The sequence below is a fragment of the Oncorhynchus clarkii genome, chromosome 2 (assembly GCF_045791955.1).
Source record: "Oncorhynchus clarkii lewisi isolate Uvic-CL-2024 chromosome 2, UVic_Ocla_1.0, whole genome shotgun sequence".
In the NCBI taxonomy this organism is placed as follows: domain Eukaryota; kingdom Metazoa; phylum Chordata; class Actinopteri; order Salmoniformes; family Salmonidae; genus Oncorhynchus; species Oncorhynchus clarkii.
This window is the reverse complement of record NC_092148.1, coordinates 77954219-77974470: the sequence shown is the minus strand read 5'-3', so window position 1 is coordinate 77974470 and position 20252 is coordinate 77954219. Positions and strand designations below refer to the sequence as shown.

The 20252-nt window shown below is 42.6% G+C and overlaps 1 protein-coding gene across 1 annotated transcript in view; it reads left to right on the top strand.

Annotated features, from left to right (window-relative positions):
• Window positions 1-20239, top strand: part of LOC139374187 (EF-hand calcium-binding domain-containing protein 4B-like) — a 46848-nt gene extending 26609 nt beyond the window's left edge. Inside the window, exons 6-18 of the mRNA XM_071115204.1 lie at window positions 28-118; window positions 340-435; window positions 1420-1607; window positions 2109-2180; window positions 2679-2727; window positions 2928-3013; window positions 3433-3784; window positions 4580-4712; window positions 5968-6049; window positions 13596-13710; window positions 16104-16205; window positions 16680-16756; window positions 17231-20239. Of these exons, the coding sequence (XP_070971305.1) occupies window positions 28-118; window positions 340-435; window positions 1420-1607; window positions 2109-2180; window positions 2679-2727; window positions 2928-3013; window positions 3433-3784; window positions 4580-4712; window positions 5968-6049; window positions 13596-13710; window positions 16104-16205; window positions 16680-16756; window positions 17231-17318 (1531 nt within the window). The 3' untranslated portion in view covers window positions 17319-20239. The remainder of the gene's footprint in view (window positions 1-27; window positions 119-339; window positions 436-1419; window positions 1608-2108; window positions 2181-2678; window positions 2728-2927; window positions 3014-3432; window positions 3785-4579; window positions 4713-5967; window positions 6050-13595; window positions 13711-16103; window positions 16206-16679; window positions 16757-17230) is intronic.
• The last annotated feature ends 13 nt before the right edge of the window (window positions 20240-20252 follow it).

Below are 20252 nucleotides of genomic sequence, written 5' to 3'. Positions count from 1 at the left end.
GATGAAAATATTTCTAAATCCGAACAGAAAATCAGCAACACATGACGATGAGATCCATCGCTTATATGAAGAAATGGAACAGCAAATCAAAAAGGAGAAGGACAGGATCTTACTGCAGGTAAAGAGATCTCCCACTGAATACAACACACTTGTTAGTAACTTCAGTTTTCTGAGATCTCTCTCACACACTCTCTCTCAAGCTCTGTCTCACACTCTTTCTCACACTCACTCTCTCTTTCTCTCTCTCTCTCTTTCTCTCTCTATTTCTCTCTCACACACACTCTTTCTCTCACACTGACTCTCACTCTGTTTCACACTGACTCTCACTCTCCACTGCAGGACTCTGAGCACTTCTTGTCTAGGAGTCAGGATCTGGAGCATCAGCTGTCCAGTAAGGAAAGGGAGCTGGATCAGATCTTCCAGAAACAAAGGAGGGTGAGTCGGGACACCAATGATGAGAAATTGATCATCACTGGCATCACAGTAAAGGATAGCATTCTACTGTACAGAACATATCATTATTATTTATTTAAATCACATTTTCCTGAAAGTGTTTTGAACAATGTGAAATATCAACTCTGATTGATCTGGAATGAATTGTGACCAGCCTTATTAGTAGACTTGAAGCTCTAAGAGCTGTCCCTGAGTGTCTGCAGCTTACTCTCAAATGGAAATTAAATGATGATAATACGCAATGATGATAATACGCAACAATAACACTATCAAAAACAGAACTCCACGGAAGCTTTTAAAACGAATTAATCAAATGGAAAGGAGTCTTACCAGTGCATCTTAATTTGCTTTATAAAAGGAAACAAGGCCTTAATTTGTACTGTGCCCAAGTCACCAAAGCCTTCACTCAGATCTCCCTGGCACCATCCACATTCCTCTCTGCCAACCAGAAATTGAATGGCAGAACATTGACTGGATTGGGAATGTCCGTTGTAGATATTCTATTTCTATGGTGCCAACACTTCTCTGTAGAGCAGGCATACAGGCGCTGTGCTGGATAGCCTAATCAGTGTCGCTAGATAAAACATCTCTTATGTTGTTGTGTTGGATCCGTTGTGACACTTATATATTTAGAACAGTGATAGTAGTGTTTGTGGCTGCATTCAGACAATAGCCTTATCTGCGTGTCCTCACACAACCCCTGGCTTCAATGGATGCGTGTCAGACCAGACCAGTATGTGTTTAGAAGATATAATTTGTTTCATCCTTTGATTCATCAATGCTTGGTGTGTCATAGCAATCGCACATTGATCATACTCTACCAATCATAGACCCCAGACCATGATTGTTACTGCATAGTAGCATCTGGGATATCAATGAAATGAAAGTGTAGGTTATTGTAGTGCGTCTGCTTTAGGCTGTAGTGTTGTTTTGTGTGTTGTCACCTCTGCTTGTCTCCTCTCCCAGTGGGAGCATCAGTGCCGGGAGCTGCACAGCGAGCAACATGTGACCAAGGTGGAGAACGTGGCACTGAAGCAGACCAATGAGGAGCTGGCCCAGGAGCTGGAGCACACCAGTCAGGAGCTGAGCCTGGCCCAGGAGCAGCTGGTCCTCCTGCAGGAGCAGTCCTCACACCTGAACCAGGAGAGGGAGATGTAAGTATCTGGATGGCTGGCTGTGTCTTTGATCCTGTTTGGGTGCTTGTTTCTCATTGTGAGTCCACATCTTAGACCAGTGGTTCCCAACTCCGCTCCTTGAGTACCCCAAAAGCCACGTACAACCATACCTGAATCAACTCATTGAGGGCCTGCTAATTTGTTGAATCAGGTGTGCTTGTCCAGGGCTACAATAACAATGTGTACTGTTTGGGGTACTCAAGGACTGGAGTTGGGAACATCTGTCATAGGCGCTACTTGCGTTCAGTAGCGTCTATAAATCACATGATTATGAAGGCATAAATGTATAAAAGCCTCTATACCTACATGTATGTTTATGTAGTTCTGTCTGTGTGATGTACTTGTCTGTTAATGTTCTGTATTATATCATGTTTTATGTTCTGTTTGGACCCCAGGAAGAGTCGCAGCTGCTAGCTAATGGGGATCCTAATGAAATACTGATATTATAACATGAATATGTGTATTTGTTGTCCAACACAGGGAGATGTACCGGGTCACAGAGGGATTGCAGAGGGAGCGAGCGAGCCTGCTGAAACAACTTGACCTGCTGAGGTAAAAGTGGAGATGGAACACACACACACACACACACACTAGGAGAGAGGCAGTGGGTTACTGTATATCAGTTCAGAGCCACTACTCTCCAAATCAAGGAGCAATGATCATACTGTACAATACTGAAGGTTATGTTATATTCACTACAAACCAAGGCCATCAATCCAACAGACCGCAGGCAAACTCATCAAGCTGTTTTATACTAAATCATGAGGCACGAGAGGTGTGGTACATGGCCAATATACCACAGCTAAGGGCTGTTCTTAACCACGACGCAATGCAGAGTGCCTAGAAACAGCCCTTAGCAGTGGTAAATTAGTCATACAAATGTAATTAGAACAGTAAAACTAAATGTTTTGCCATACCTGTGGTATACAGTCTCGTATATCATGGCTTTCAGCCAATCAGCATTCAGTGCTCCAACCATCCAGTTTATAAGTGCTTAGAAAGTATGTATTTCTGTTGCAATGATCCCCTTCCTTGTTATATTATCTTCAGGGAAATGAACAAGCACTTACGAGATGAGCGAGACATGTGCTCTTATCAAGTAAGTATACACATGTGCAATGTATTTATTAATCATTCTCTTTTTGTGAAATCCCCTTCTATATATCTACAGTATCTGTCTGTCTCTATCAAGTTTGATAGATACTAACTTAAAAACATGATTCCTTGAAAAGCATGGAATCTAGAAAACATTTTCAATCAAATTGCAGATTAATTTGTTTTTGTTTTGTTGTTTTGCAGAAACTGAGGAATACTGTTAAAAATCCTGCTTGCAACCTGAGACCTGGATCAAATACTCTGAATCCCTTTGACAGAAAGGCCTTTAGGTATACTATTTGCTTAGAAAGGCTTTTAATACAAATTGAATGGATAGTGGCTGGTGCTGTTATGGAAGCCTCAATTGATACAAACGTTCAATTCACCTACAATACACTCTTGTTCAGTATGAATATGACTGTAGTTTGAATAGTTATTAATAGTGAATGATTCATATTTTCTAAGTAGGTGGCATTGCAAAAAGCCAAATAAAGCACATGAAACAGATTTCACATGTTGGACAGAAAGCTGCTCAATAGGGCTGCAGCTTAAGTTCTGTGTAGAACGTGTCTGTACAGTATTTACATTGTTCTTAATATATGTAAATGCCTGTAAGTCCATTCACATTCTACATCCATACCATTGTACTCCAAAAAAAGCATTTGAGCCAATTTCCCCATCAATTTCCATCTCATCCCTGTCTCTCCAGTGAGGATGAGGAGGTAGTGCTCCCCCAATCTAAGAGGAAGAGTCCAGGTGGAGTGAATGGCTACAGCCTGGAGGACGTGGTGGATTCCAGACCCCTCCACAGACCCCTCCAGAGGATCATCTCCATAGAGGAGGACCACCTACCCCAGCTCCTACAGGATAACTACCAGACTCAGCTCTGGGAGTGGCATGAGGAGGCCGAGGAGGAAGAGCACATAGAGCTACAGATGACCTCTATAAATCCTCCCAGTTCTCATCCAACGATGGAGCAGCAGCAGCCAGTTGACACCAGAGAGACAGAGATGCCTACATCCCCCAGGGGCCAGCCTGTCGGAAAGGAGACTATGGGGAATGTAAGCATGTAGGACCAGGGCTCAGATAGAGACACAACATCAGTGTTGGTATGAAATTATGTGGAGAGACATTGTGTTCCGTCTACTGAATAGACTAGAAGGATTCAGTTGGCTTGGCATAATTATCCTCCATTTGAAGTGAAAGAGATTGTTCAGCATTTTCACATTATGTTCCCTCCAGGGTTGTTTGTAGGTCACCAGGTTTTTGTTTGTTCTCCTGACCCCGTAAAGAGAGGTGTGGGGGAGGAGTGTAGGTGGATGTACAGCACAGTGTGTTCACAAAGCTCAGTTTTTCCAACAGACCAGACCTGAGAAAGGAACAAAACAGTCACAGGTGTTGGGTTTCTCACTTTGAGTGAGTTGACCCCGCAGTGAACCTCACAAACAGGATTAGCTACTTGTATTAGTGTTTGTTGAAAGTGTTTCCATGATTTACTGTCGATTTTAGAAAATTACTATGTATTTCAAGAACTTTGTGCAACTTTGTTTTACTATAACAGAATAATATAATAGGATAATAGTTGTGGAGTTTCTTGGAATTAGGGGGCTAATTATGCAGTGTTCATAATATGTTCAAATATGCTGCTCAATGCTCAAATATTTGTTGCCATGTCGTCGTTTGTACTGTACTCTCTCCCAGTATATATTGAATTGGATACTTGCCATCTGAATTATCCTGGTAATTACTTGAGGAAAAGTAGACTTGAGTACATAGTGAGTTAGTGAGTTGGATGAAATGTATAATATGAAGTCTTAACACACACCTCCCTCTTTCACTCTGTGTTGTGTTTCCAGGAGGAGGGTGCAGCGTTGGCCCCAGACCGCCTGTTTAAGATCGTCCTGGTGGGCAACTCCAGTGTGGGGAAGACCTCTCTCCTCAGGCGGTTCTGTGATGACTGCTTTTACCCAGGCACCTCTGCCACCGTCGGTGAGTGGCCTTTCCAGGCTTCCTTTTCTACAGCAGAGCAGGGTTGTGTTCATTAGGCACCAACGGAACAAAACCAACTGAAACTGAACTACCTGGAATTGTTGTAGAAGAATCATTGTATTTTACGCTGAAAAATGTTTCGCTACGGTGTGCCCTAATGAACACGACTCAGAGCCGAGCCCAGTCCTGTGGCTGGTTGACCCCACCCTCCCTCTCACACTGGCTTTACTCACTAAGCACTTTAAGATGCTGATTGTTTAACACTGTGGAAAGCTGATTATGTTGTGTTGATCTTGCACTTATAGGCCACAGCCTAATAAGCAGAGAAACCATATTGTGGTGCTGTATATTGACTGACTTGACTTGGATTCTTCCGATTGACCTTTCTGTTGTACTGTAGGTTAATGTTGCACACCCAAAACGAGTTTGTTCTGTGTGTGACTGAGAGCATACTCAATTATGTCATGACTCACCATACCATTTTATATTGGTTTAATTCAATTAAGTTTTTTCTCTCATACAGTGCTGTGCAATCCCATCGTAAGTCAGTGCACTATTCTGTATACAGGAATCAAGCGCACTGTAAGTGTATTGGGGATCTTGTAGTTTTAAACGAGTAGAGCTGGGCAGACCAAACAGTGCCACATGAAACAGCTTGTGAAGACACATGTTCCTCTCCTGTCATTCTGCAGCCTGGTACAAACAGCTCCAGATTTCTTAATATCCTCTCTATTTAGGCCCTGCTTGGAAGCATTTGATTCTCAAAATAGTCATACGATTCTGAGAAGGTATTTTGGTTGTTGTTGAGAAAGTCAGATGGATTTTGAATTGTGTGGTCCCTTTAGAACAATATACAATATCCGATCAACTCCTGTTGACGCAATTGTGACGCAAGCATTGACAAAAAACATGTTGTTTCTCCGTTTCTATTTGAGCACTGGGGACAAATGTAGTCGATTGGAATCATCAATGGATAAGTAACATTTCAGAACTCAGAAGGACATTTCCATATAAAGTTCCACATGTTATCCTTTGAAGTTCCTTGTTTTATCCAGATTTAGCCCGGAAATCAATTGTTGGTTCCTTTCATCACGTTTGTATCTTATTACGTGCCAATCATTTCTTGTTTGCTTTTGAAAATGAATATGGATACAAAATTACAGGGACAAAATATTATTGTAAGGCAAAAAATAGTAAATGACAAAGTGACTTAAATCAGATGAATGATATCTTGTCCGTCCTGCATCATCAACAGGCATAGACTACAGTGTGAAGACGATACGGGTGGACAACAGCCAGGTGGCGCTGCAGATGTGGGATACAGCAGGACAGGAGAGGTGGGAACTCTACTGGGTGGATTTACACATGTTCAACCTTTTGCCTCAGCAGCTTTTATTTTGCTACAAGCAGTTAGGCTGTATGGCGCACCACTGCTACTATGGTTAAATGTCAGTATTTCAATAATGAGACAAATGTTTTAAAAGGTCAAAAAGTCAAGGTCAAAAAGTTCTGGGACACTGTGAAGTCCATGGAGAACAAGAGCACCTCCTCCCAGCTGCCCACTGCACTGAGGCTAGGTAACACGGTCACCACCGATAAATCCATGATTATCGAAAACTTCAACAAGCATTTCTCAACGGCTGGCCATGCCTTCCGCCTGGCTACTCCAACCTCGGCCAACAGCTCCGCCCCCCCTGCAGCTACTCGCCCAAGCCTCTCCAGGTTCTCCTCTACCCAAATCCAGATAGCAGATGTTCTGAAAGAGCTGCAAAACCTGGATCCGTACAAATCAGCTGGGCTTGACAATCTGGACCCTCTATTTCTGAAACTATCCGCCGCCATTGTCGCAACCCCTATTACCAGCCTGTTCAACCTCTCTTTCATATCGTCTGAGATCCCCAAGGATTGGAAAGCTGCCGCAGTCATCCCCCTCTTCAAAGGGGGAGACATCCTGGACCCAAACTGTTACAGACCTATATCCATCCTGCCCTGCCTATCTAAGGTCTTCGAAAGCCAAGTCAACAAACAGGTCACTGACCATCTCGAATCCCACCGTACCTTCTCCGCTGTGCAATCTGGTTTCCGAGCCGGTCACGGGTGCACCTCAGCCACGCTCAAGGTACTAAACGATATCATAACCGCCATCGATAAAAGACAGTACTGTGCAGCCGTCTTCATCGACCTTGCCAGGCTTTCGACTCTGTCAATCACCATATTCTTATCGGCAGACTCAGTAGCCTCGGTTTTTCTGATGACTGCCGTGCCTGGTTCACCAACTACTTTGCAGACAGAGTTCAGTGTGTCAAATCGGAGGGCATGCTGTCCGGTCCTCTGGCAGTCTCTATGGGGGTGCCACAGGGTTCAATTCTCGGGCTGACTCTTTTCTCTGTATATATCAATGATGTTGCTCTTGCTGCGGGCGATTCCCTGATCCACCTCTACGCAGACGACACCATTCTATATACTTCCGGCCCGTCCTTGGACACTGTGCTATCTAACCTCCAAACGAGCTTCAATGCCATACAACACTCCTTCCGTGGCCTCCAACTGCTCTTAAACGCTAGTAAAACCAAATGCATGCTTTTCAACCGTTCGCTGCCTGCACCCGCACGCCTGACTAGCATCACCACCCTGGATGGTTCCGACCTTGAATATGTGGACATCTATAAGTACCTAGGTGTCTGGCTAGACTGTAAACTCTCCTTCCAGACTCATATCAAACATCTCCAATCGAAAATCAAATCTAGAGTCGGCTTTCTATTCCGCAACAAAGCCTCCTTCACTCACGCCGCCAAACTTACCCTAGTAAAACTGACTATCCTACCGATCCTCGACTTCGGCGATGTCATCTACAAAATAGCTTCCAACACTCTACTCAGCAAACTGGATGCAGTTTATCACAGTGCCATTCGTTTTGTCACTAAAGCACCTTATACCACTCACCACTGCGACCTGTATGCTCTAGTCGGCTGGCCCTCGCTACATATTCGTCGCCAGACCCACTGGCTCCAGGTCATCTACAAGTCCATGCTAGGTAAAGCTCCGCCTTATCTCAGTTCACTGGTCACGATGGCAACACCTACCCGTAGCACGCGCTCCAGCAGGTGTATCTCACTGATCATCCCTAAAGCCAACACCTCATTTGGCCGCCTTTCGTTCCAGTTCTCTGCTGCCTGTGACTGGAACGATTTGCAAAAATCGCTGAAGTTGGAGACTTTTATCTCTCTCACCAGCTTCAAACATCTTCTATCTGAGCAGCTAACCGATCGCTGCAGCTGTACATAGTCTATCGGTAAATAGCCCACCCATTTTTACCTACCTCATCCCCATACTGTTTTTATTTATTTACTTTTCTGCTCTTTTGCACACCAATATCTCTACCTGTACATGACCATCTGATCATTTATCACTCCTGTGTTAATCTGCAAAATTGTAATTATTAGCCTACCTCCTCATGCCTTTTGCACACAATGTATATAGACTCTCTTTTTTTCTACTGTGTTATTGACTCGTTAATTGTTTACTCCATGTGTAACTCTGTGTTGTCTGTTCACACTGCTATGCTTTATCTTGGCCAGGTCGCAGTTGCAAATGAGAACTTGTTCTCAACTAGCCTACCTGGTTAAATAATGGTGAAATAAAAAAATGTAATGTGTGCATGTGGATAAAATACAAATGGGGGAATTCTCAGTCTTACAATGACTCCCTTCTCCACCACTTCAGGAGAGGACTGTCAGAATGGTCCTGCAATAGATAGCAGTCATTTTACAGGCTCCTGAACAATTCTACTATTTAGTGGGTTTTTTGCGCTGATCATAACTTTTTTTGTACATAATGTTTCTGCCATCGTTTCCTATGATCGAAAAGGGCTTCTGGACACCAGAACAGCGATCAATAACCTTGATTTACATGTAGATTTCTACTTCAACAAGTCGTAGGCACTGGACATACTGCTCATCCCAGACCAGACCCTAATCCCAGAGAAAAGAGAGGCTGGCATGTGGGCACCCTGACAAAACTACATTGGCGAGTACATAAACCGCCTCTACACTCAATAGAGAACAAACTGGACGAGCTCTGTTCAAGACTATCCTATCAACGGGACCTGAAGAACTGTAATATCTTATGTTTCTCAGAGTTGTGGCTGAACAAGGTCATGGATAATAAACATTGAGTGTACAAAACATTAGGAACACCCCCTTTTGCCCTCAGAACAGCCTCAATTTGTTGGGGCATGGACTCTACAAGGTGTCGAATGCGTTCCACATGGATGCTGCCTACAGTGCCTTGCGAAAGTATTCGGCCCCCTTGAACTTTGCGACCTTTTGCCACATTTCAGGCTTCAAACATAAAGATATAAAACTGTATTTTTTTGTGAAGAATCAACAACAAGTGGGACACAATCATGAAGTGGAACGACATTTATTGGATATTTCAAACTTTTAACAAATCAAAAACTGAAAAATTGGCTATGTCTCTATCAGTTTTGCACATCGAGAGACTGAATTTTTTTCCCATTCCTCCTTGCAAAACAGCTCGAGCTCAGTGAGGTTGGATGGAGAGCATTTGTGAACAGCAGTTTTCAGTTCTTTCCACAGATTCTCGATTGGATTCAGGTCTGGACTTTGACTTGGCCATTCTAACACCTGGATATGTTTATTTTTGAACCATTCCATTGTAGATTTTGCTTTATGTTTTGGATCATTGTCTTGTTGGAAGACAAATCTCCGTCCCAGTCTCAGGTCTTTTGCAGACTCCATCAGGTTTTCTTCCAGAATGGTCCTGTATTTGGCTCCATACATCTTCCCATCAATTTTAACTATATTCCCTGTCCCTGCTGAAGAAAAGCAGGCCCAAACCATGATGCTGCCACCACCATGTTTGACAGTGGGGATGGTGTGTTCAGGGTGATGAGCTGTGTTGCTTTTACGCCAAACATAACGTTTTGCATTGTTGCCAAAAAGTTACATTTTGGTTTCATCTGACCAGAGCACCTTCTTCCACATGTTTGGTGTGTCTCCCAGGTGGCTTGTGGCAAACTTTAAACAACACTTTTTATGGATATCTTTAAGAAATGGCTTTCTTCTTGCACTCTTCCATAAAGGCCAGATTTGTGCAATATACGACTGATTGTTGTCCTATGGACAGAGTCTCCCACCTCAGCTGTAGAAATCTGCAGTTCATCCAGAGTGATCATGGGCCTCTTGGCTGCATCTCTGATCAGTCTTCTCCTTGTATGAGCTGAAAGTTTAGAGGGACGGCCAGGTCTTGGTAGATTTGCAGTGGTCTGATACTCCTTCCATTTCAATATTATCGCTTGCACAGTGCTCCTTGGGATGTTTAAAGCTTGGGAAATCTTTTTGTATCCAAATCTGGCTTTAAACTTCTTCACAACAGTATCTCGGACCTGCCTGGTGTGTTCCTTGTTCTTCATGATGCTCTCTGCGCTTTTAACGGACCTCTGAGACTATCACAGTGCAGGTGCATTTATACGGAGACTTGATTACACACAGGTGGATTGTATTTATTTAGGTCAACATTGGATCATTCAGAGATCCTCACTGAACTTCTGGAGAGAGTTTGCTGCACTGAAAGTAAAGGGGCTGAATAATTTTGCACGCCCAATTTTTCAGTTTTTGATTTGTTAAAAAAGTTTGAAATATCCAATAAATGTCGTTCCACTTCATGATTGTGTCCCACTTGTTGTTGATTCTTCACAAAAAAATACAGTTTTATATCTTTATGTTTGAAGCCTGAAATGTGGCAAAAGGTCGCAAAGTTCAAGGGAGCCGAATACTTTCGCAAGGCACTGTATGTTGACTCCAATGCTTCCCACAGTTGGCTGGATGTCCTTTGGGTGGGGGACCATTCTTGATACACACAGGAAACTGTAGAGGGTGAAAAACCCAGTAACATTGCAATTCTTGACACACTCAAACCGGTGTGCCTGGCACCTACTACAATACCCAGTTCAAAGGCACTTAAATCTTTTGTCTTGCCTGTTCATCCTCTGAATGGCACACCTACACAATCCATGTCGCAAAGCTTAAAAATCCTACCCTTCATCTACACTAATTGAAGTGGATTTAAACAGTGACATCAATAAGGGATCGTAGCTTTCACCTGGTCAGTCATGGAAAGAGAAGGTGTTCCTAATGTTTTGTACACCCAGTGTACATCTAGCTGGTTTTTCCATGCATCGGCAGGACAGAACAGCAGCATCAGGTAATCTCAAGAGGGGAGGTGTCTCTTTGTTAACAACAGCTGGTGTGCCATCTCGAGGTTCTGCTCGCCTGAGTTAGAATACCTAATGATAAGCTATATATAGACCATACTATTTACCAAGATAGTTTTAATCTATATTTTTCATAGCAGTCTTTTTAGAATCACAAACCGATGCTGGCACTAAGACTGCACTCAATGAGCTGTATATGGGCCATAAGCAAACAGAAAAATGCTCATCCAGAAGCGGCGCTCCTAGTGGCCTGTGATTTTAATGCAGGTAAACTGAAATCCGTCCAACCTAATTTCTACCAGCATGTCACCTGTGCAACGAGAGGTGAAAAAAAACTATAGATCATCTTTACTCCACACACAGAAACGCATATACATCTCTCCCTCACCATAACTCTATCCTCCTGATTCATGCTTACAAGCAAAAACTGAAATGAAGTACCAGTGACGTGCTCAATACAGAAGTGGTCCAATGAAGTAGATGCTAAGACACAGGACTGTTTCGCTAACACAGAGTGGAATATGTTCCGCCATTCATCCAACGGCATTGAGGATTGTACCACATCAGACACCGGCTTCATTAATATGTGCATTAACGACATTGACAAACCATCAAACAGGCAAAACGTCAATACAGGACTAAGATCAAATCTTGCTACATCAGCGCTGACGCTCGTCGGATGTGGCAGGGCTGGCAAACTATCATGGATTACAAAGGGAAACCCAGCTACGAGCTGCCCAGTGACGCAAGCCTACCAGATGAGCTGAATGTCTTCTATGCTCACTTCGAGGCAAGCAACACTGATCCATGCATGAGAGCACCAGCCATTCCAGATGACTGTGTGATCACGCTCTCCGTAGCCGATGTGAGTAAGACCTTTAAACAGGTTAACATTCACTAGGCCGCAGGGCCAGATGGATTACTCAGAGTATGCTCTGAGCAGCTGGCAAGTGTGTTCACTGACACTTTCAACATCTCCCTGACTCAGTCTGTAATACCTACATGTTTCAAGCAGACCACCATAGTCCCTGTGCCCCAGAACACCAAAGTAACCTGTCTAAATGACTTATGCACCGTGGCATTCACATCTGTAGCCATGAAATGATGTGAAAGGCTGGTCATGGCTCACATCAACACCATCATCTTGACACCCTGGACCCACTCCAATTCGCATACCGCCCTAACAAATCCTCTGATGACGAAGTCTCAATTGCACTCCACACTGCCCTATCCCATCTGGACAAGTGGAATACCTATGTAAGAATGCATTCCATTGAATACAGCTCAGCCTTCAACACCATAGTACCCTCCAAGCTCATCATGAAGCTCAGGGCCCTGGTTCTTAACTCTGCCCTGTGCACTGGGTTCTGGACTTCCTGACAGACCAACCCTAGGTGGTGAGGTTAGGCAACAACACATCCGCCATGCAGACCCTCAACACGTGCTTAGTCCCCTCCTGTACTCCCTGTTCACCCACAACTGTGTGGCCGCGCACAACTCCAACACCATCATTAAGTTTGCAGACGACACAACGGTGGTAGGCCTGATCACCGATGACGAAGAGACAGCCTATAGGGAGGAGGTCAGAGACCTGGCAGTGTGGTGCCATGACAACAACCTGTCCCTCAACTTCAGCAAGACAAAGGAACTAATCGTGGACTACAGGAAACGGAGGGCCGAGCACACACGCATTCAAATCGATGGGGCTGTAGTGGAGTGGGTTAAGATCTTCATGTTCCTTGGTGTCCATTAAGGATCTCTTCTGGTCCACACACACCAACACAGTCGTGAAGAGGGCACAACAATGCCTCTTCCCCCTTGGGAGGCTGAAAAGATTTGGCATGGGCCCTCAGCTGCACCATTGAGAGCATCTTGATTGGCTGCATCACTGCTTGGAATGGCAACTGCTTGACATCTGACCACAAGGCATTACAGAGGGTAGTGCATACTGACCAGTACATCACTGGGCTGAGCTCCCTGCCTAATGATCAATTAGCTTTTTAAAAGGATCAACTTGGATTAGCTAACGCAACGTGCCATTGGAACACAGGAGTGATGGTTGCTGATAATGGGCCCCTGTACCCCTATGTAGATATTCCATGAAAAAAATCAGCCGTTTTCAGCTACAATAGTCATTTACAACATTAACAATGTCTACACTGTATTTCTGATCAGTTCAATGTTATTTTAATGGACCAAAAATTTGCTTTTCTTTCAAAAACAAGTACATTTCTAAGTGACCCCAAACTTTTGAACGGTAGTTTACATATCTACCTAAATTACCTCGTACCGCTGCACATAGACTCGATATTGGTACTGGGGCGTCAGATAACCTAGCGGTTAAGAACGTTGGGCCAGTAACCGAAAGGTCGCTTGTTCGAATCCCTTAGCCGACTAGGTGAAAAATCTGTCTGTGTCCTTATTGCTCCTGTAAGTCACTCTGGATAAGAGTGTCTGCTAAATGACTACAATACCCTTGTACCTCGTGTATATAGCTAAGTTATCGTTACTCTTTGTGTATTTACTTTTATTTCTCTATTTTCTTTCTGTCTGCATTGTTGGGAAGGGCCCGTTAGTAAGAATTTCACTCTTAGTCTACACCTGTTGTTTAAGAAGCATATGACGAATACTATTTGATTTGATTTCAGGTATCGCAGCATCACCAAGCAGTTCTTCCGCAGGGCTGACGGTGTGGTAGTCATATATGACATTACTGCTGAGCAGAGTTTTACCGCGGTGAGGCAGTGGCTGACCAGTGTACAGGTAGGAAGTGCCCAAACACTTTACTGCTCACCTCTGACATACAGTGGCAAGAAAAAGTATGTGAACCCTTTGGAATTACCTGGATTTCTGCATAAATTGGTCATCAAATTTGATCGGATCTTCATCTAAGTCACAACAATAGACAAACATAGTGTGCTTAAACAAATAACACACAAATTGTATTTTTCTTGTCTATATTGAAAACAGCATTTAAACAGTGTAGGTGTCACGACTTCCGCCAAAGTCGGCTCCTCTCCTTGTTCGGGCGGCGTTCAGCATTCGACTTCACCGGCTTTCCAGCCATCGCTGCTCCATTCTTCAATTATCTATTGGTTTTGTCTTGTTCCATTCACACCTGGTTTGCATTCCCCAATCACACTACATGTATTTATTCCTCTGTTCCCCCTCATGTCTTTGTGTCTAATTATTTTGTGTTATGTTGTACGCACTAGGCTAAGCGTTTGTTCTTTTCCGTGTGTTTTCGCGAAGCTTATTTTGTATTGCTATACATTTATGTTGTGTGACATTTGTGTGCGCTATACACTTTGCCTTGTTGGCTGGAGGAGGTTTTTGACGCAGCCGCGTCCGTCTGTATATCTCTACTGCCGTAATAAAGTGTACGTCTATTCACAATTCTCTGCTCTCCTGCACCTGACTTCACCACAACTACGCACACGCCTGACAGAAAGTTGGAAAAAGTATGTGAACCCCTAGGCTAATGACTTCTCCAAAAGATAATTGGAGTCAGGAGTCAGCTAACCTGGAGTCCAATCAATGAGACGAGATTGGAGATGTTGGTTAGAGCTGCCTTGCCCTATAAAAAACACTCACAACATTTGAGTTTGATATTCACAAGAACCATTGCCTAATGTGAACCATGCCTCGAACAAAAAATCTCACAAGACCTAAGATGAACAATTGTTGACTTGCATATAGCTGGAAAGGGTTACAAAAGTATCTCTAAAAGCCTTGATGTTCATCAGTCCACAGTAAGACAAATTGTCTATCAATGGAGAAAGTTCAGCACTGTTACTACTCTCCCTAGGAGTGGCCGTCCTGCAAAGATGACTGCAAGAGCACAGCGCAGAATGTTCAATGAGGTTAATAAGAATCCTAGAGTGTCAGCTAAAGACTTATAGGAATCTCTGGAACATGCTAACATCTCTGTTGACGAGGCTACGATACGTAAAACACTAAACAAGAATGGTGTTCATGGGAGGACACCACAGAAGAAGCCACTGTTGTCCAAAACATTGCTGCACGTCTGAAGTTTGCAAAAGTGCACCTGTATGTTCCACAGCGCTACCGACAAAATATTCTGTGGACAGAGGACACTACAGTTGAGTTGTTTGGAAGGAATACACAACACTATGTGTGGAGGAAAAAAGGCACAGCACACCAACATCAAAACCTCATGTAAAGTATGGTGGAGGGAGCATCATGGTTTGGGGCTGCCTCAGCAAGACAGCTTGCTATCATCGACGGAAAAATTAATTCCGAAGTTTATCATTTTGCAGGAGAATGTTAGGCTCTGTCCACCAATTGAAGCTCAACAGAAATTGGTTCTGCAACAGGACAACGACCCAAACCACACAAATAAATCAACAACAGAATGGCTTCAACAGAAGAAAATACGCATTCTGGAGTGGCCCAGTCAGAGTCCTGACCTCAACCCGAATGAGATGCTGTGGCATGACCTCAAGAGAGCAGTTCACACCAGACATCCCAAGAATATTGCTGAACTGAAACAGTTTTGTAAAGAGAAATGGTTCAAAATTCCTCCTGACCGTTGTGCAGGTCTGATCTGCAACTACAGAAAACAGTTGGTTGAGGTTATTGCTGCCAAAGGAGGGTCAACCAGTTATTAAATCCAAGGGTTCACATACTTTTCCCACCCTGCACTGTGAATGTTTACACGGTGTGTTCGATAAAGACATGAAAACGTATAATGGTGTGTTATTAGTTTAAGCAGACTGTGTTTGCCTATTGTTGTGACCTAGATGAAGATTGATGAAGAATTTTATGACCAATTAATGCAGAAATCCAGGTATTTCCAAAGGGTTCACATACTTTTTCTTGCCACTGTAGCTCATAGAAATGTAGATCGCACTGAGGGCCTCCTCCTGCTCAATGGCACATTCACTGTATGCCTACATAACATTGATATACAATACCAGATCAAATGCGCCACTTATTGTAGTTCATACTGGATATCTGTAGAGGCACGATACATGTATCGTTCAATATCGTTACGCATTCGGTGACACAGTTCAGAGTACATCATGTCCACTATACTGATAAAGCCAGCTTTGTCATGTACTACCTGAGAGAGAGAGAGAGATCTAGCCCTAATGTAATGCCTCTGTGTCCATCATCTCTGTCTCTCTTCACAGGAGGGGGCTGGCGAGGACATTCCCATCATGCTGCTGGGGAACAAAATGGACAAGGGGAGTGAGCGGAAGGTTCAGACGAGAATGGGCGAAAAATTAGCCAAGGTCTGTCTATCAGCCATTCCCTGGGCGTTGGTAATGGTCCAGTCTTCAACCCACAGGCTTCACAGTGCCCACAGATCTTCTCACTGAATAAGTAAAAGCAAAACATGTAGGCTTTTTAACAAGACGTATGTGGTCTTATTAATATGGCCCAGGATTTCTTTTCTACTTTTTTCTACTTCTTTCATATATGTTTTCTTTTTCCTTTCTTTGGGTATGTAGTTTCTATGGTGATAGATAATTGCTAAGTGCCTCAGATCAGTCAAGAGCTGCTCTTCTTTTTTATTTTGCTCCTATGGCCATTAGTCCAGACGATGTTCACCTTAATGCTACTAAAGAGGCCTGGGTAGGAGATGGCTGTGTGGGAGAGGAGACTGATAGACCTACTACAGCCGCTTCCAATCACAGCGCTGTTCTGTACATCCCATTGACTTCATGTTTGTCATCTGGTAAAGACTTATCAAATCTTCTTTGCAGGACTGCCAGTTGATTTTCTACGAGTGCAGTGCTTGCTCTGGACAAAACGTGGTAGACTCAATGGTAAATTTGGCAAGGTGAGTTGAGTAAAGATTTTTAACAGGACATAATTCCTACTTATTCCACATTACTATTGTCTTAACACTATTTGTCATTTTAATTTAGGCCATTAATTAACAAGGCTATATATGACGGGAAAACAAACTTAATACTGTCAGGCCAAAAATGTAATAACTGTCTGCTTGGACATAGTCCAAACTGGGCTTTATGCGGTCTGCAGTGACTCACGTTAAGCCAAATGTGTCACGGCAAGATTAAGAAAACAATGGCCAATCTTATCATTCCTAAATACACACTTTAGACACGTAGTACATCAATTTATCCTAGAACTTCAATAATAGGATCAGAATCTTATATTGTGTGCAATTTCTTCTCTAGTCAAGTCACTGTAATAGAGGTTGAGTTCTCACTCTCAATAATAAACAATTAACCTAAAGTATATGTGTGACTGGCGCATTTCTGAGTGAAATCTCTTCTGCTGTGTCTTCTAGAATTCTGAAAGAGCAGGAGGACAGAGAGAAAGAGAAGACGATCCATCTGGTAAACAGCCCTTCACAGAATAAGAGGTCCTGCTGCTAGCAACTTAATGGCTATTAGTTACTGTCTTCACAACACCATAGTGTACTCACATGTACCTGTTCAGATGTTCACTGTACATTTTAACCTCCGGTCCTTAGGAACTCAAGGATCTATAGCACAATGCAGTTGAAGTCGGAAGTTTACATACATCGTAGCCAAATACATTTAAACTCAGTTTTTCACAATCCCTGACATTTAATCCTAGTAAAAATTCCCTGTCTTAGGTCAGTTAGGATCACCACTTTATTTTAAGAATTTGAAATGTCAGAATAATAGTAGATTGAATGATTTATTTCAGCTTTTATTTCTTTCATCACATTCCCAGTGGGTCAGAAGTTTACATTACACTCAATTAGTATTTGGTAGCATTGCCTTTACATTTTTTAACTTGGGTCAAACATTTCGGGTAGCCTTCCACAAGCTTCCCACAATAAGTTGGGTGAATTTTGGCCCATTCCTCCTGACAGAGCTGGTGTAACTGAGTCAGGTGTGTAGGCCTCCTTGCTCGCACACGCTTTTTCAGTTCTGCCCACAAATGTTCTATGGGATTGAGGTCAGGGCTTTGTGATGGCCACTCCAATACCTTGACTTTGTTGTCCTTAAGCCATTTTGCCACAACTTTGGAAGTATGCTTGGGGTCATTGTCCATTTGGAAGACCCATTTGTGACCAAGCTTTAGCTTCCTGACTGATGTCTTGAGATGTTGCCTCAATATTTCCACATAATATTCCTGACACATGATGCCATCTATTTTGTGAAGTGCACCAGTCCCTCTTGCAGCAAAGCACCCCCACAACATGATGCTGCCACCCCCGTGCTTCATGGTTGAGATGGTGTTCTTCGGCTTGCAAGCCTCCCCCTTTTTCCTCCAAACATAACGATGGCCAAACAATTCTATTTTTGTTTCATCAGACCAGAGGACATTTCTCTAAAAAGTATGATCTTTGTCCCCATGTGCAGTTACAAATCGTAGTCTGGCTTTTTTATGGCGGTTTTGGAGCAGTGGCTTCTTTCTTGCAGAGCGGCCTTTCAAGTTATTTCGATATAGGACTCGTTTTATTGTGGTTATAGATACTTTTATACCTGTTTCCTCCAGCATCTTCACAAGGTCCTTTGCTGTTGTTCTGGGATTGATTTGCACTTTTCGCACCAAAGTACATTCATCTCTAGGAGACAGAATGTGTCTCCTTTCTGATGGGTATGATGGCTGCGTGGTCCCATGGTGTTTATACTGGCGTACCATTGTTTGTACAGATGAACGTGGTACCTTCAGGCATTTGGAAATTGTGGAGGTCTACAATTTCTTTTGAGGACTTGGCTGATTTCTTTTGATTTTCACATGATGACAAGCAGAGGCACTGAGTTTGAAGGTAGGCCTTGAAATACATCCACAGGTACACCTCCAATTGACTCAAATGGTGTCAATTAGCCTATCAGAAGCTTCTAAAGCCATGACATCATTTTCTGGAATTATCCAAGTTGTTTAATGGCACAGTCAATGTAGTGTATTTAAACTTTTGACCCACTGGAATTGTGATACAGTGAATTATAAGTGAAATAATCTGTAAACAATTGTTTGAAAAATTACTTGTGTCATGCACAAAGTAGATGTCCTAACCGATTTGCCAAAACGATAGTTTGTTAACAAGAAATTTGTGGAGTGGTTGAAAAACTAGTTTTAATGACTCCAACCGAAGTCTATGTAAACTTCCTACTTCAATTGTACCTCTTTCGATCTGTCTCTCTCTCTAACTCTCTACCCATGCAGTGTGTACACCTTTTTTCATGAGTCTGTGGCTTTTAAAACAGCTCTCTTTCAGATGTTATCTTAGCACTTCACCCCACAAAAAGAGCCAGACTATGGGCTGACACTACCATTGGTGAATAGAATTAAATAAAAAAAGAGAGTATTGTACTATTAAAATATCATATAGATGTATTTTCCTAATAATTACAATGTATTTTTTAACTAAAATGTATTTTCAACCAGCTAAGCCAAAACCAACAGTTATATCCTGTATAAAAATGAAACGGTTAAAGTAAACCTTTGTTTATGGCTGGGTTAGGTTTTGGACAATTTGTGAAATGGGGATTTTGTTCAGAACTAATTGAACATTTCCAACAGTAAAGAAGAGTTAATATTATTTGTCAGATTGACTCTATTTATCTCAGATCAATTTGGTTACTAGATTAGCCTCTCTTAAACGTAATAAGGTTTACTGTTGTATGTGGGGATGATTGTCCAGAAGTCAACTATGTGTATAGAAATGCCTTTGCAATGACAGTGGACGGTAGTAGAGCTCTGCCATACTGTACCTCTATCAAAGCGTTTGCATGCAAACTGTCACCACTATTTGGCTTTTTTATGTCATTTTATGTCATTTTTATGTAATGTAAAGTGTTATTTCTATGAAGGAGTTGTCTATTGAACTACAGTTGTTTGCTCAATCTTGCCAATTGATATGCCTTTTCCATAACCAGATCTCTTAGTGTTTTTGTGGATGTGCCAAAACATCTCATAATTCCATAAAAGTTGATATAGCACCAAGTATTCTTGAACAAATTCTTGTGCTCCAGCTGGGAATTTGTTGTAAATATAACATATTGTAATGTACACCATCACTGCACTCGTACAGTATAGTCATTTAGCTTCCAATCGATACCTATGAGACAATGGAGGTGTCGTTAGAACGTGTATATTCTGGGATGTTGAGGAACACTGACAAATCGTCCTTTGGGGTCCTCCGGTGTAGAGTATCTCGTGTATTTGACAGTGTGCTATGGCCACTCTAAACTAACCAACCCGGTTGCATTTGTGCCACGTTACTGTGCCTGTGTTCTTGCACAATAATGTGAAACTGTAAATATGAACAATGTTATGGCTTCTCTGAATAATAAATGGATATTGTATATTTCAGGGATCTTGTGTGAACT